The sequence below is a fragment of the Brachyistius frenatus genome, unplaced genomic scaffold (assembly GCF_029030835.1).
Source record: "Brachyistius frenatus isolate BFR_SWC_R1_liver_20210118 unplaced genomic scaffold, ASM2903083v1 Contig_3, whole genome shotgun sequence".
NCBI classification, from domain to species: Eukaryota; Metazoa; Chordata; class Actinopteri; family Embiotocidae; genus Brachyistius; species Brachyistius frenatus.
Genome location: NW_027210602.1, coordinates 2,988,929 through 3,003,431, shown reverse-complemented (window position 1 = coordinate 3,003,431; position 14,503 = coordinate 2,988,929). Strand labels below are relative to the sequence as shown.

At 44.4% G+C, this 14,503-nt stretch overlaps 2 protein-coding genes across 4 annotated transcripts in view; one reads left to right on the top strand and one right to left on the bottom strand.

The window, feature by feature from the left end:
* Positions 1-14,503, bottom strand: part of sh2d3ca (SH2 domain containing 3Ca) — a 190,157-nt gene that overhangs the window by 150,236 nt on the left and 25,418 nt on the right. The gene's annotated exons all lie outside the window — the stretch shown is intronic.
* strbp (spermatid perinuclear RNA binding protein) overlaps positions 1-14,503 on the top strand; it is an 83,739-nt gene that overhangs the window by 59,621 nt on the left and 9,615 nt on the right. For all 3 annotated transcript variants that reach the window (XM_069703225.1, XM_069703216.1, XM_069703233.1), the window contains exons 6-15: positions 906-1,200; positions 5,399-5,526; positions 6,417-6,512; positions 6,906-7,017; positions 8,871-8,968; positions 10,350-10,455; positions 11,772-11,855; positions 12,496-12,704; positions 13,745-13,897; positions 14,162-14,296. In XM_069703225.1, the coding sequence (XP_069559326.1) occupies positions 906-1,200; positions 5,399-5,526; positions 6,417-6,512; positions 6,906-7,017; positions 8,871-8,968; positions 10,350-10,455; positions 11,772-11,855; positions 12,496-12,704; positions 13,745-13,897; positions 14,162-14,296 (1,416 nt within the window). The remainder of the gene's footprint in view (positions 1-905; positions 1,201-5,398; positions 5,527-6,416; positions 6,513-6,905; positions 7,018-8,870; positions 8,969-10,349; positions 10,456-11,771; positions 11,856-12,495; positions 12,705-13,744; positions 13,898-14,161; positions 14,297-14,503) is intronic.

Sequence of the window (14,503 nt, the reverse complement as noted above, 5' to 3'; positions counted from 1 at the left end):
CCCCTCAAGGCCACTTCATGACTTTTGTTAGTCTGTGTGTGTGTGTGTGTGTGTGTGTGTGTGTGTGTGTGTGTGTGTGTGTGTGTGTGTGTGTGTGTGTGTGTGTGTGTGTGTGTGTGTGTGTGTACCTGTGATGAGTGTTTGAGTGTTTTCATTTGTATATTATATACAAATGCGTATCAAGTAACAATTGTGGCCGCTGTGCGTGCCGACATGAATTAATTATCATTGGCAAGTCTTAGTTGTGACTGCAGAGGTCAGCCATAATTGTTTTTATGCAGACTGAAGGCTGAATGAAGCACAGCGTATATACACAGATGGATACTTTCACAACCAGATGAGTGACTAAGAAGAAAATAGAGGAAGACAGTGTTGGTAAAATTTGAGCTTTCATCTGCACATCAAATGAACTTTGGTCCCTTTGTTATCGACAGAGACATTTCACAGCTCGGCGCGAGTTGTTATGATGTATGATGGTTATTTGATGATTTGACAGTCCATATGTGTGTTTGAATTGTCCTGTTGGATTTAATTAGCCTTATCAAAATTACTTGAAAACCCAATTGTTTTTTTGGTTTTTTTACTTGCCTGTCTTATGAGCTCTTTCCCACAGTGATCTGCTGAAGGGTCCAGGCTTTGTTTCTTCTTGGAGATACTTCTCACATTTCAAATGACTGTTTCAGTCCTGCAGCCTAAAATAGCCCTGTTTACAAATGAAAGGAGATATGAGATCTGCAGAGCTAATCACTTTCTCTGTTTTCACATAGTATTTTAATCCTATCATACCTAGTGATGTTGTTGCCACGTCTAGGCAGGCTCAGATATATTTTGCTTCTTTGTCTGTACCGAGTCCTGTTGTGACCTTGGCCTCTGACCATCCAGTTATGTCTGTTGACACATGACAGAAGCTGACAGAAGAAAAATACGAGGTCACGAGCTCCTTGCCCGAGGCGGCCATCTTGGTACAATCTACAACAGAGCCCAAACTCACACTGAAGATTACCCTTACCTCACCGGCCATGAGGGAAGATGAGGAAGAAGATGATGAGGTGGAGGAGGAGGAGGAAGAGGAGGAGGAAGAGGAAGAGGAGGAGGAGGAGAAGGAGGAGGAGGAGGAGGTGGAGAATGGGGATGAAGGAGAAGATATGGAGGAGAAGGTGAAAGAAGAGGAGGAGGAGCAAGAAAAGAAAAACGGTCAAGGTAGGAACACAGACAGGAAAGTTGGATTTTTTTTTTTCTTCATTCCTCACACCACACACACACACACACACACACACACACACACACACACACACACACACACACACACACACACACACAATCAACTGAATTTTAAATTAAATGTGTATGTTATTATTGAATACAATGTTTTGTTTTTTTCCAAACACAAGAGGTTTGACCTCATTAACTGATGCTGACACAGGACAGGACAGGTACAGGCAGAGGTGGGTAGAGAAACCAAAAGCTGCACTCAAGAACCAAAAGTACCTATTTGACTTAGAATACAAAAGTATCTCATGAAATAAAACACTTCAAGTTGAGAGTAACTTAATAAAGTAAAAGAAAATCTAAAGTTACATTGCCGTCCTTTTTACACGTCTGTATGAGGATATAACTGACATCATTTCTACCATGAAAGGTCTTCCTGTGGTAAAAGTAAACAACGTACGCACCGTCATTCTGACAAGATAACCTGCTAGATATACAGGAGGGCAATATTCCCAGGCTGTAGCTCTCAACTATGTTGCATGTAAATAGCAGTGCTTCCCGTCGCTAAACATGATAAAACAACTGTATGTACGAAATATAATTAACACAAACAAAAACTAAATAAAAGTCAAGCCCAGTCAAGGCAGGGAGGTATTTCCAGTGATCAGTGTTTCCCCTTTCACCGTCCTGGGAAAAGAAACTAAATACGAAGGTACTCGTAGAGCTGCATTTGCGTCCGATAATCCGTTTCTCTGCTCCGCCGCACGTCTGATTTCATGAAGTACAGGGCAGCCTCACACGGGAGAGCACAGGGTGGACACAGGTGAACCTGCTGTCTGTCTCTGCCAGGGGAAACACTGACGATCTCACCCTCAGAGAGCCAGGACTAACAAAAAACCAAAATGCTCTGTCACGTCTTGACCTTTGAGCAGGGAACCACCGAGAGCAGCTGAGAGACAGAGTGGACCGAGCAGAGATCAGCGGTCCACTTTCATATGGTGGAACTGTATTGAGGCTTTAATTCCTTTACTCGATCTTTTACTTCGAAGTCCACCCTAAATTTCACAGGTAGTCTGTGTATCAAAGCAGCACTGATTTAAATGAGAGAGCCCCACGGAGTCTTTATCAGTGGATGTGCACTGGAATTTTGGACTAATTGTAGAACTGTTACGGCATTACGGTACGGCTGGGTACCGCACTTTGATACTTTCGCGGCATTGACCAAATTGCTTCGGTAACATCTGCTATCGAAAAATCCCTTGTTAATTGGTACCAAATTTCAGTACCCAGCCTGCATCTCTCTGCACTGCAGTGTGGTCCTTTAAAATGAACTCGTAGCACAGTTCCAATGGCAGACTACGACAGCGGAAAGAGAAAAGCAACAACAACAAAAGATAATAATCCCCCACAGTAACTGTTTTTTATGCTTTGAATAAAGTCACGAGGGGCCGTAGCTGTGATAGGATCTCACAACGGCAGCAGACCTGGGATCAGCTGACCACAAGCCTCCGAATTAACACAAGTAGTGCAATGAATGTGTCCAGATGTGACTGTAAAAGTAATGATTAAAAAGCAGGCTGCTCCAAGGGGCTCAATATACTCAAGTACGCGCAACAGAGCGAAAGACACGAGTTGGAGCACGCAGGAGCCGTGTGCTGTTTCTTCCTCCTAACAAGCCGTCTCCATTCCCCTGCTTTCACGGGGAGCAGGAACTGCTTGCAATTAATAGTGGGAGGTGGGACGGGGAAGCGATGCCAGCAGGCCAGCGAAATCAATAACCGAGCGGTAGCAAATGTCCCATCCATCCCGTGGCTCCCGTCCAACCAGACACTCGGGCCTCAGACAGAGATGAGACATAACACGCGGGTTAGCCGTTCATCATTCCGCACGCCTCGGCAGGAGAGCACCGCTCACATGTTCTCTCTCTAACACACGGGCGCGCGCGCACACACACACGCACACACACACACACACACACACACACACACACAGTCATATTTTGCACTTGACGGATACACAAAAAAAATACCCGTCACACTGGATATCTTAATTGCTCAGATTTATTGGGATCATATTTTAAACGGCAGGTTCGCATACTTTTTCGCATTAACAAAATGCGTTAGCCAAACACCAGTGACTCTTGGAACAGTTGAAATATCACACAAACACACGCAGCAACAACAACCGCATGGTGCAGTTACTCATTAAGTAGACGTGAAAGCTATCGGTTTTGCATGTTTGTGGAATGTGTTCAGTAAACTCCAGCTATTTGAATTGCTGTTAGATGGATCAATAATGCCTTCGGATTGGATGTCAGGTAATTGATATATTGATTTTAAATTGTAATGTTTCCCCTTGTGTGCAGTTTTAACCGGTCACCTTGTGGATTGGGGTTGCGGTGTTTGATTTTTCTATGTGTCACATGTTAAATATTTATGTTGCAGTTTAATGTTTTATTGAAACTAAGTCGTCTATGCACACATGTACTGCATGCACGCGTGCTCCTTCCACACCGATGCAGCGCAAGACAGCGAATTAGAGACACGATAGCAAAGGGACGTTTTTTTTTTTTTTTTTTAGATGAGACGAAGGGACAGGAAGGCATCTCTAGCACAGAGATAATGATGTTTAAAAAAAAAAGAAGAAGTGCTGAGTGAGGCAGCAGAGCGTTTGAGAGAACGGTGGGAGGACAAGCTGGAAGGCTGTAATGATCCACTGGCGGCAAAGCGGCCCCACATGCAGCTGTGGCCACTCGCACTCCTTAAAATACACCACGATACCCGGCACAGAAGCACACACACACGCACCGCTGCATGCTGTAGAGGAAGAGCAGCACTGCAATAATTGGTCAGATGAATTCATGGTTAAATTCAGGTAGATGCTCTGACATTTCAACCTAATGCCTCTTGAGTAAAGGATTTTCTTTTTACGGGAGAGGGAGGAAGAGAATATTTGCCCAGTTGTGTTTTCATAAAGGCCCGAAGGGCTCTTTAGTGTGTTTAATATCATCTCCAGTAGGTCCCCGCACTTAATAAACCCCGTCTGAAAACTCCATGTAACTGCACTCATTCATACACAGCTGCGTTTGATTCAGCTCGCCTTGCATATACTTTGTGCTTATTCTGGAGTGGCAGAAAGGTCCAGAGTGTAGTGACTGAACCAGCCTGGTGTGCCGGGCAGCATGAATCAAACGCTCACATATAAAAGTAGACAAATGCTCCTCTTTTTACCTGCCAACTCTGACTAAACCCTGCCTTGATCCCTCCTGTGTTGTGTTTGTCTCAGACTGGGTCAAACTATCTCAGAATTTTTTTTTTCTTTTCAGTTCTACTTTAGGAGCGCTTGATTCTGTGTTTTGCCCATATGGGTTGTTGAATTTCTTTCTCTGCACCATTTCTCTTTGAGCCTGTGAAATCAAGTGCACCTTAAGTAATCCAGAAGAAAAAAACAACTCCTATTTTGATTCCTGGCCTGGTGCAGACTGGATCAAAATAAATAAAAATCCCCTTCAAATACATAAAGGAGAGATTGATTTACCTTGCTGGGCACAAATTAAATAACTGGATGTGCCTCAACTGTGCCCACACAGTAAATCAAACATTCCTTAGGTATTTGTTTGGTGTATGTCTGTGAAAGGGGGTTGGGGGGTGGGGGGGCTCTCCATCCCACAAAGTTGCCCCGTCCTTTGAGTCCTCGGCTGCTCTCCCTTTCACCGATTTGTCCGTAACTGGATGGATGTGAACTACTAAAATCACCGTTGACCAGCGGGTGTGATTTTCAACACATCTGTGAGTAGGAGGGACGACATGTCAACGTGTGGTGGCGTCAGCACACATCGGTCCGATCACAGGGTTGAAAATGACATGCCGTTTAAAGCGTGAGGAGGCCTCTCTGAGCATTCACCGCAGATCTGTGAACGGTACAGAGAGAGGGAGCACTTCGTACAAGGAGGGACAAACTTATGGCATGAAAAGCGCCTTGTATGTACCAAAAATATCCATGCACGTGCGTGTGTGTGTGTGTGTGTGTGTGTGTGTGTGTGTGTGTGTGTGTGTATGCTTTCACGCGCAACTTTCTCAAGTGTGTCTGCGTACATCCACGCGCGCGCGACATTCAAACACACACACTCGGACATGACGTGTGTGTGTTTTTACGTTCTCTATATCGGGTTGTTATTGTTTTGTGGCAGTGTTGGGTGCTGCTGCGCAGAGAGTGGAGGCTGAGGAGGAGGAGGAGGAGGAGGAGGAGGGGGAGGTGCTGGATAGACACAGATGTCTGTTGGCCCTGGCAGCGCTGCGACACGCCAAGTGGTTCCAGGTCGGCACCCACTCACTTCCTGTCTTCGTGCCCGATGCTTATTGTAGCCTGACGATTCACCCAGAGGCGGCGCCGCCGCGCTCCCCGTCGGCGAACGCCCCGCCGCTCGTCGAGCCCACTCAAAATCAGACCCATCGAGAGCGCGCACACGCGAGTGTAAATTGACACCGAGATTTGAATGTACATGTTGCAACAAGTGCAAATACTCTCTCGTAATTAAATGCATCACGGCCGATAGATGTTTTGTTTGACGCTCGCTCGTATGCACTTCAATATGCGAGGATGTTGTTTTACAACATTGTGAACAAAAACGGCCAAATGTCACACATCACTTCCTAAAAATGCTTGCAGATTCTCTCATCCTTCCAAAGTGTATTTTGCTCGATACACGATGTTGAACTCCACCTGCTATATATGAGCTGCAAAAGGTTGAATTGAAGAGGTATCGTAAGGCTACAAAAGCAATGGTTGATACTTGTTTTTCTTTTTGGCTATTATGTGAACCTGCCTGCTCTGTACATTATGTCAATGCTTCCCTTTGATTCTCCTCCCATACCCTTCCCCATCTATCTCCCGACTCACTTCCCTTACTGACAAAAAAAGAAAAAAAAGAAAGAAAGAAATAGTTCAGAATATATTTATGTGCTGAAGACAGAGAAAAATATACTTTTAAATCACCTAAATTCAATATGTGTAGCGTTGTTAACATGTCTTCCCTGTGTTGGGAGCTCATGCAGACTTTTAGACAGGAAACAATCACTTCATTATGACTGTGACTTTGTATTTACACAAACACGACTCCTCCTGTGCTCAATTTGTTCCCTTCCTTCCTCTTTCCGTTTAATCCTCCCTCCGTCTTTCCCTCCTCTCCGTCCCTCCGTCTCTCTCAGGCTCGAGTGAACGGACTCAAGTCCTGCGTTATCGTTCTCAGGATACTAAGAGACATGTGCAATAGACACCCCATCTGGGAACCTCTCAAGGGATGGGTGAGTCTTTAGCTGTAATCACCTGTTTGAGGGTCAATCCTTCGAAATGAAATAAAACTGTAAAGCCTTCTTGAACGTTTATACAATACATTGTGAAATTATTATTATTATTATTATTTTTTTAAATGACATCACAGCTGTAAATAAACGGACATACTGTGCGATACTAATTCATGAAGAATTCTGATGAATAGGGAGTCTGTGATATGAATAAAAAAAAAAAAACCTTTTGGGAACAGATAGTAAAACATGTTTTTGAATATTTTTCCAGTCTACTTCTTACCAAGTTAAATTTCTTTTGTCAGTTTGATGTTTTTGATGACACGGCACCTGGTTTTCTTCACTGTGGTCCACTCATCTGTGATCTGTGTCCGTATTTACCGCTCGTTGCAGCCCTTAGAGCTCATCTGTGAGAAGGCCATTGCCACCTGCAACAGACCCCTCGGGGCGGGAGAAGCCCTGCGTCGAGTCATGGAGTGCCTGGCCTCCGGCATTCTGCTACCGGGTACGTCGTCCTGGTGGATGCAGGAATGTCGCGGCTGTTGAGCGGATGGGAATTTGTATTTTCATGCTAATTCTCGAGCGGAGCTGCGGGCCGTGCCTAATTTGGAAAGACGAGCGGATACGGTTCGTGGGTCTGTAAGAGAGGTTGAGACAGTTTGAATGACCCAGCAGGGCAGCGCTGTCATTATGAGAGCGTCTTAATTAGGGGCAGCTGAATGGCTTCCAGAAAAATGATGTGCATCTCCAGGGGTGGGAAAAAAAAAGTCTGTTCATTAAAGCGCCGTTACATTTGATTTAATTTAACAAATGCAGTTTGGGTCCAAAAGCCAGTGATGTCGTTTCAGACTGAGGATCACTGAGGTCCAACTTTAGAAAGGACTACAAGGAGATTTAAAAAAAAAAAAAAAAAATACATCAGAGTTTAACATAAATGCAAATAAAAACAGGTCATGTTAAGTTGACTGGTAAAAACGAAGACTATATATATTTACCTACAGTAGAGGTGTTCTATATCTATATCTCAAAAACGCCCTCTGGGAATTTCTTCACATTTGGCACAAACGTTCACTTGGACTCACGAATGAGCCGATTCGATTTTGGCGTTACAGGTCACTGTGACCTCACAAATCACCGTTGTGGTCATATCTCAAATATTCATATGCTAATTTGAGCAAAATTGCACACAAAAAAAAAATCGAATTGGATAAAGTGATGACATTTTAAATCCTGAAGATCAAAGGTCAAAACCAATTTTCTAGCCATTATTCAACACCCTAACTGAGAAAGAGAAAGGAGATTGTGACTATATTTCACATTTGGTCGGATACTGAATCGGTGACGCTGATCTTGGGTGTCACTGTTGGGTGACTGTATTGATCTTCTGTGCTGTCAAAATGAAAACGTGTGAAGCATTCATGTTTTGGAATTTGTAGCTTCATCTATATTTGAAACATTGTCGACTGTCAATCAGCTTTATTGGCCAAGCATGAGAACACTTTGGGCCTGATTGAATAAATGTTTAGGAAAATCATAAAATCACGTGCAAACTCCACACAACCCGCAAAAAAATGTCCAAGCAGATTTGACTTAACGACGTGCGGTGAGGATTACATCTTTCAAATGTGCAATTTAACGCCCGTTGTCCGTTTAGCGTGTTTGCTTGCATGCATATGTAATATTGGGGCGTTGAGTTCCTCACTGTTAATCCGCTACGCAGCGTTGTTACTGGTCGGTGAAGGTATACAGCCGCGGAGCAGTAATTCTAGTTTTTAATATGATTTGTAAAAATTAGTCCGTGATAATGATAATATTTCAAAACTTTTTTCTAATGTCTGGCAAACTGTTGTACAGCATAATAGCACGACGTATGTTAAATGAATAATTTCTGCACAGGGCCAACACGCATGGCTGTAAGCAGCTCCATGGTGGAGTGACTTCAGTAGAGTGGAAGTGGATTGGTTAAAAAAAAGATCAGATGTACGACAAACCACAGTTATATATTTACTCAAATATCGTGGTATCATTTCAGGGCTTCATCACGTACCCCTTACCTGCAACATTCATCAATTTCAAATGTTTTCTCCGTCATTTTCATTGTCACGATTTCCACTGACACTTATGTCATGGCAGTGAAGCCTAATTAAATGTTGCTGAGCTGCAGTGTCAGCACATAGAGTGACAACAACTGACTGTTAATCTGTGTGTGTGTGTGTGTGTGTGTGTGTGTGTGTGTGTGTGTGTGTGTGTGTGTGTGTGTGTGTGTGTGTGTGTGTGTGTGTGTGTGTGTGTGTGTGTGTGTGTGTGTGTGTGTGTGTGTGTGTGTGTGTGTCTGTCATCTCCTCTCACTTCCCCCAGGTGGTCCAGGTTTACACGACCCATGTGAGAAAGAGCCAACAAACACACTAGCCAACATGAGCGACCAGCAGGCTGAGGCCATTACCTACAGCGCACAGGTACACACACACACACACACACACACACACACACACACACACACACACACACACACACACACACACTTGTGAGAGTGTGTGTCTCCAGAAATAGCTGTGGTGATGCATTTAAATGATTGGTGTGGGAAACTATTGTCACTGCAAGCCATAAATCCATCTCTGCCACCCTGAGGACAGTATTTGTGTGCGTGCATGCCGTCAGGTCCTTCCACACACACACAGACACACACACACACACACACACACACACACACACACACACACACACACACACACACACACACACACACACACACACACACACACACACACACACACACACGCACACTCGACTGAGCCGGGCAGCCTCTGAGCCGCATGGCTTAGTGAATCCTGCCGTCCATTTCCTTTGAAGGCAGCCTGAACGAGGCTGGAATGTCAATGGGGATAATTGTATTGGAGCAGATACAAGAGCAGATAGGAGAGAGGGAGCTGTTCTGTCAATGAGCTACACGCGGCGTCATGAATATCTGAGACACTATACCTCCCTAATGGATTTATATTAGCAGCGCTACCGGGTCCCATTTGTTTGCCTGTTCGTGTCCACTGAAGACGTGTACAAGAGATTGAGAGTGATAAGTCTGCTGACGCCATTCAAGGGAAGGGATTACAAATTAAACACGGGGTCTGTCTGGTGATCTTTGAGGACGGTTCTGATGCCGCGATGGACGTTGTGACATCAGCTTGAGTATTCTAGCTTCTCTCCTGCTTCGTTCTGCCTTCAGAGCTTCAGAGCTAATGAAAACTCTACAACCGAGTTTGAGAACAAAATGTACATTATTGATGAGATTTTCTTCTGGAAGGAAAACGCATCACAGAAAGTTAAAAGTTAAAACTGAATATGCGACTGTGCAGTTCCTCTCTCCCCGATATGTACGGCAAACTGCAAAGTACTGTCTGAAAGTAGGTAATCGCAGTATGACGGCTTTGCTTACGGTAGGTTTGTGTTATGAATTCAATTTTTAAGTGAGCGAGTCAAAAATAAAAAATGTCAGGATCATATTTGAGACATGAAATTCATCCTCATGGCGAGTACTAAACAGTATTAAAAATAGCTGTAAAATATCTTATGCGGCTATCCAAAGTTTCTCAACTCGAATTTTTTTTTAACAGCGAGAGATTTTAGAGGCAAATACAAGGTCCAATGAAAAACACATTTATTCCAGCTGCTTCATGGTAAATGCAGGCAACATCAAACCTCATTAATACGTATTCAGTGGTATTAGAGCCGCACATATTTGAATGTCAAATCTGTCTTTATAGATCGAATTCGTTTTCTCAGCTCTCCCTCCTCTCCCTCTCTCCCTGTGTGTGCTGTGTGTGTGTGTTTTGCGTTCAACAGCATGCTCTGAGGCTCATGGCGTTCGGGCAGATCTACAAGGTGTTAGAGATGGAGCCTCTTCCCTCAAATAAACCGTCACAGAAATATCCCTGGTCTGATAAAGAAGGTGTGTAACCGTCTGCCTGCTCAGCTCTTCGCCTTTGTTCTCGTCCGCCTGCCTCTCCGCCTTTCATCCGCACGTCTTTTTTTTATTTTTTTTTTTTTATTTCAGTCTGTGTCTGCGTTGTCTTTGATTATCTGTCCTTTCAGCCCCGTCAGTCTGCAGGCATTCATTTTTCACTCAGACGGTGTTGATCCGTTTGTCTGGAGGTGCGACTGCTAAGTCTGTCTGCCCCCACCCCCTCCTCCTTTTTCCTCCGACACTGTAACACACCTGGGTTCATCTACAGTATCGGGGTCAGCCAGGGGCTTGTTAAATCTTCTCTCACTAGTCACGACTTTTCTGGGTGTATCGGGTGGTTTTTTTTGTTGTTTTTTTTGCACCATCACCGGCGGCATCGTCAATAAGGCTCACATATTCGGCAAAACAGGAAAAGCTTTGAAACTATAGTGCAGGTATTTTACAGACATATGAATGTCCATCAGCTTCAAACTTTTCCCAAACGAGTTCACAGAATCCCGGTAAAACTATCGCTGCCAGATGAATCTGTTTGTATTTGTATGTATATGTGGAGTTTTTACATCTGGTGTCCGGTGAGGCATTCCCGTACTGGCTGGATGAACACAGCGGACACGCTCAATGGGCAGGACGTGCGCCCCGGAGATTTGTGCCGAGCTGGCTGCCTTCCTGTTGAAGGGGATACAAAAATGTAAATCGTGCTGCTTTTCTATATTTTTCAAATGTCATTAAAACCAAATGGATCAAAGGGGGGGGGGGGGCAAAAAACTCTGCACTGTAGGCTGAAGGACGAACATGTTTATCTTCTGCGGACTATTTAGCTCCTATATCTTTGGATATTTTTTTTTTTTGGTGATCCTGTCTCCAGTGTCACACCAAGGTCTTGGTGAAATCGCTTTACGTTGTTTGTGCTTTATGCAGGAATGCGTCAGCTTTTGCTCGCATCAGAGAACTCTCATAAGATCTCGACATTGGCCCATTTCCAAAGTGACTTTCATGGAAGATCATTTTGGTACCTCACAATGCTGACATGGACAATTGCCAGAGCATTGTGGGATCAAGGTGCACATTAGGAAGGAGCTTAGATGTCTTCGTTGTTTTCTGACTGCTTGCTGGCCTGCCTGTCACTTCTGTTTATCTTATCTGTGATTTTATATATATTTCATGCTCGCTCCCGTGGATCTTTTTTCTACGACATCGCCGCCGTGTGTTCCTGTGCTGCACGTGCGCCTCCGTGTATGTTCACGAAAACATCTCTTCTAGTCAGCGGTCGATTAGTAACTCTCTGCCTCTCTCCCTTTTAGGTTTAGGACTGAAGAGGCCATATGAGGATGGGACGATGGACGACAAGGACCTCATCAAGAAGATGAAGAGGAATCTGAGGAAAGGTACGAGGAGGCAGAAAAGAAGGAACAGTAGTCCCATTACCAGATCACTTCTTTATGCACTCTTTACAGTAGCTGGCCCCAGTGATATTTCAAAAGCTGGAAAGGAAATGACTGAACCCATTAAATACCATCGGAAACAAAGCAGTACGACGCTCAGTAATATTCTGTTGTCTGCACGCAGGTTTTGCTTCTCTTCTCCCTTGTCTCTTTTTCTCCATCTTCCTCTCTCCCCTTCACCCTCCTCACATCCCTCAGAGGCAGATCAATACAATTGATTGCTAACATTTTAGTAGGCCACCCGACCGTCCTCAGCTCTTTCTTCATACAAGGAGAAGCTGAAGCACAACTAATGGAAGCAGAGACATTTCAAGATATTGGCAAACAGAAGGGAAGTGATTTAAGGAGAAAGAAAATAGAAAGGCACCGTTATTCATCATGAAAACAACTGGCCAGAGTGCTGAAAACCATTAGAAAATATGATTTATCATCTACATTATCTCTGAATTTGTCCAGTCTGTCCAACTCCAGCGAGATAATGGCTACACCCTACAGACCTTTATTAAATCTTCCCTAATTTGCTCTACCTTTTACCGTGACTATCTCCCATCTACTTTTTTGTTGTTGTTTTTTTTTGCCTCAGTCCTGGACAGTAAAGCCATAGACTCCAACCAGCCAATGAACGCTCTGATGCGGTTGAACCAGATCCGGCCGGGGCTGCAGTATCGCCTGCTGTCCCAGTCGGGGCCGGTTCACGCTCCGGTCTTCACCATGTCTGTGGACCTGGATGGAACCATTTATGAAGCCTCTGGCTCCTCCAAGAAGACCGCCAAGCTCCACGTTGCCGTCAAGGTAAGAGGTCAAATGCAGGAAACCTGAGGGAAGCGCGGGTCCAACTGACAGGAGAATAATGGATAACTACACTAGACAGATTTACGTTTCTGCTTATTTGGATATGTATGTAATGGTAAATAAAAATGACCTTCTACTTTTAAAAAAAAACAACCTAAAAAAAAATATATATATATATTTTTTGGGCTACCCAACTTACTTTCTAAACTTCAGCTGCTGCCAAACTTTGTGCATCTGACAAATATGTTTATGTCTGTGTATTCCTATTGATATGTGTTTGTGTGAGGAAAGATGGAGGTGGGCAAATCCACGTAATCCCAAAGTGGTTGTGAACAAAAGAGGCTCTCCGGAGCACAGAGCTGGATAATCCGATCGGCTCCATTCCCATAAAAGGCTCTTTCTCCGTATATCTCCCCTTTTTTCTATTCTCCTTCTCACTCACTTTTCTTCATCCACCGTTTGACCTCTATTTTTCCTCTCCTCAGTTTTTTTTTTTTTTTTTTTTTGTCACCTCTTCTCTCAAACACACTCCTTCTGGCCGGTTCGCCATTTGTGACACAATGATCTATTTGGGTCAAAACCTTGCCACTGTCCTTTTCCCCTCTGCCGGGATATTGTTCGCAACCACTTTACTGCTTTGTGTCCAGCAAGGACTTCCAGCGGAGTCATATGAATCCATACAGCCGGTGAATTGTGACATATTTAATGTAACTATTGTGTGAATGACATTAGATCTTGCTCCATCGATGCATGCAGTCATGCAGTCTTGCGGTCTTGCTGCCTTTAGAAGAGAGCCATTTAGGGAACGTCAGTAAATTGTTGCCTGTTCATCACTTTTTGTCTGCGAACGCTAATATAGTCGGCTCAAAACAAAGCCGTCGCACTCAGAGGGTCAATAATATATTTATGTTGAATTAGGTTCTTATTGCAAATTCTATCTCACTTTAGCAATTTCGCAAATGAATTATCAGTGAGGAAATCACAATTTTGGCTTTAGTTGTTGTTGTCCGCAGATGTCACGCCTTCCTTTATATTTCAAGGTCCTCCAGGCGATGGGCTACCCGACAGGTTTCGACTCAGACCTGGACCCCATGAGTTCAGACGAGAAGTCGGACGGTGAGGGGAAGAGTGAGACGTCCTCACACTCCAGCAATAACCCAGCACACTCCTCGGACACCTCCAACACACTGGAGGTGAGGACTGAGAAACACGTGTCAATCAATAAATGCATAGATACACATGCTAAGTGCAAGTCTGACAAATTTTGAGTGTAAGCTACTGAAGCCCAATCGGAAGCCAGTGTGACGGTATCTAAGCCTTGATAAATCTTGCTCGATCTTTCCTGCCATGTTCTGCTAATCCAACATCAAGCCAGTGACATTTTTTTTTTTTTTTTTTTTTTTTGCAATGAAGGGTGCTTTAAAATGGAATTGCTTAAATGAGTTTTCCCTCCCCAGGTGCGAACTCAGGGTCCCATACTGACGGCGAGTGGGAAGAATCCTGTCATGGAGCTGAACGAGAAGAGACGAGGCCTCAAATACGAGCTCATCTCTGAGAGCGGCGGCAGCCACGACAAGCGCTTTGTTATGGAGGTGAGAGCTTCCCTCAGACTAAAACACGTGCACCTTCGAGGGATATTGTTTTAGCCTCGCGTGCACTCGCGGGCCGGCGCACTTTAGCCGGGAACGGAGACACATGCGGTGGCCAAAACACACGAACAGAAGGAGGCTGGAAGAGTCAGTCAGTCAGTCAGTCAGTCAGTCAGCTTGGTCGCCGAGGCGGCCTGTTCGCTGCGGGGT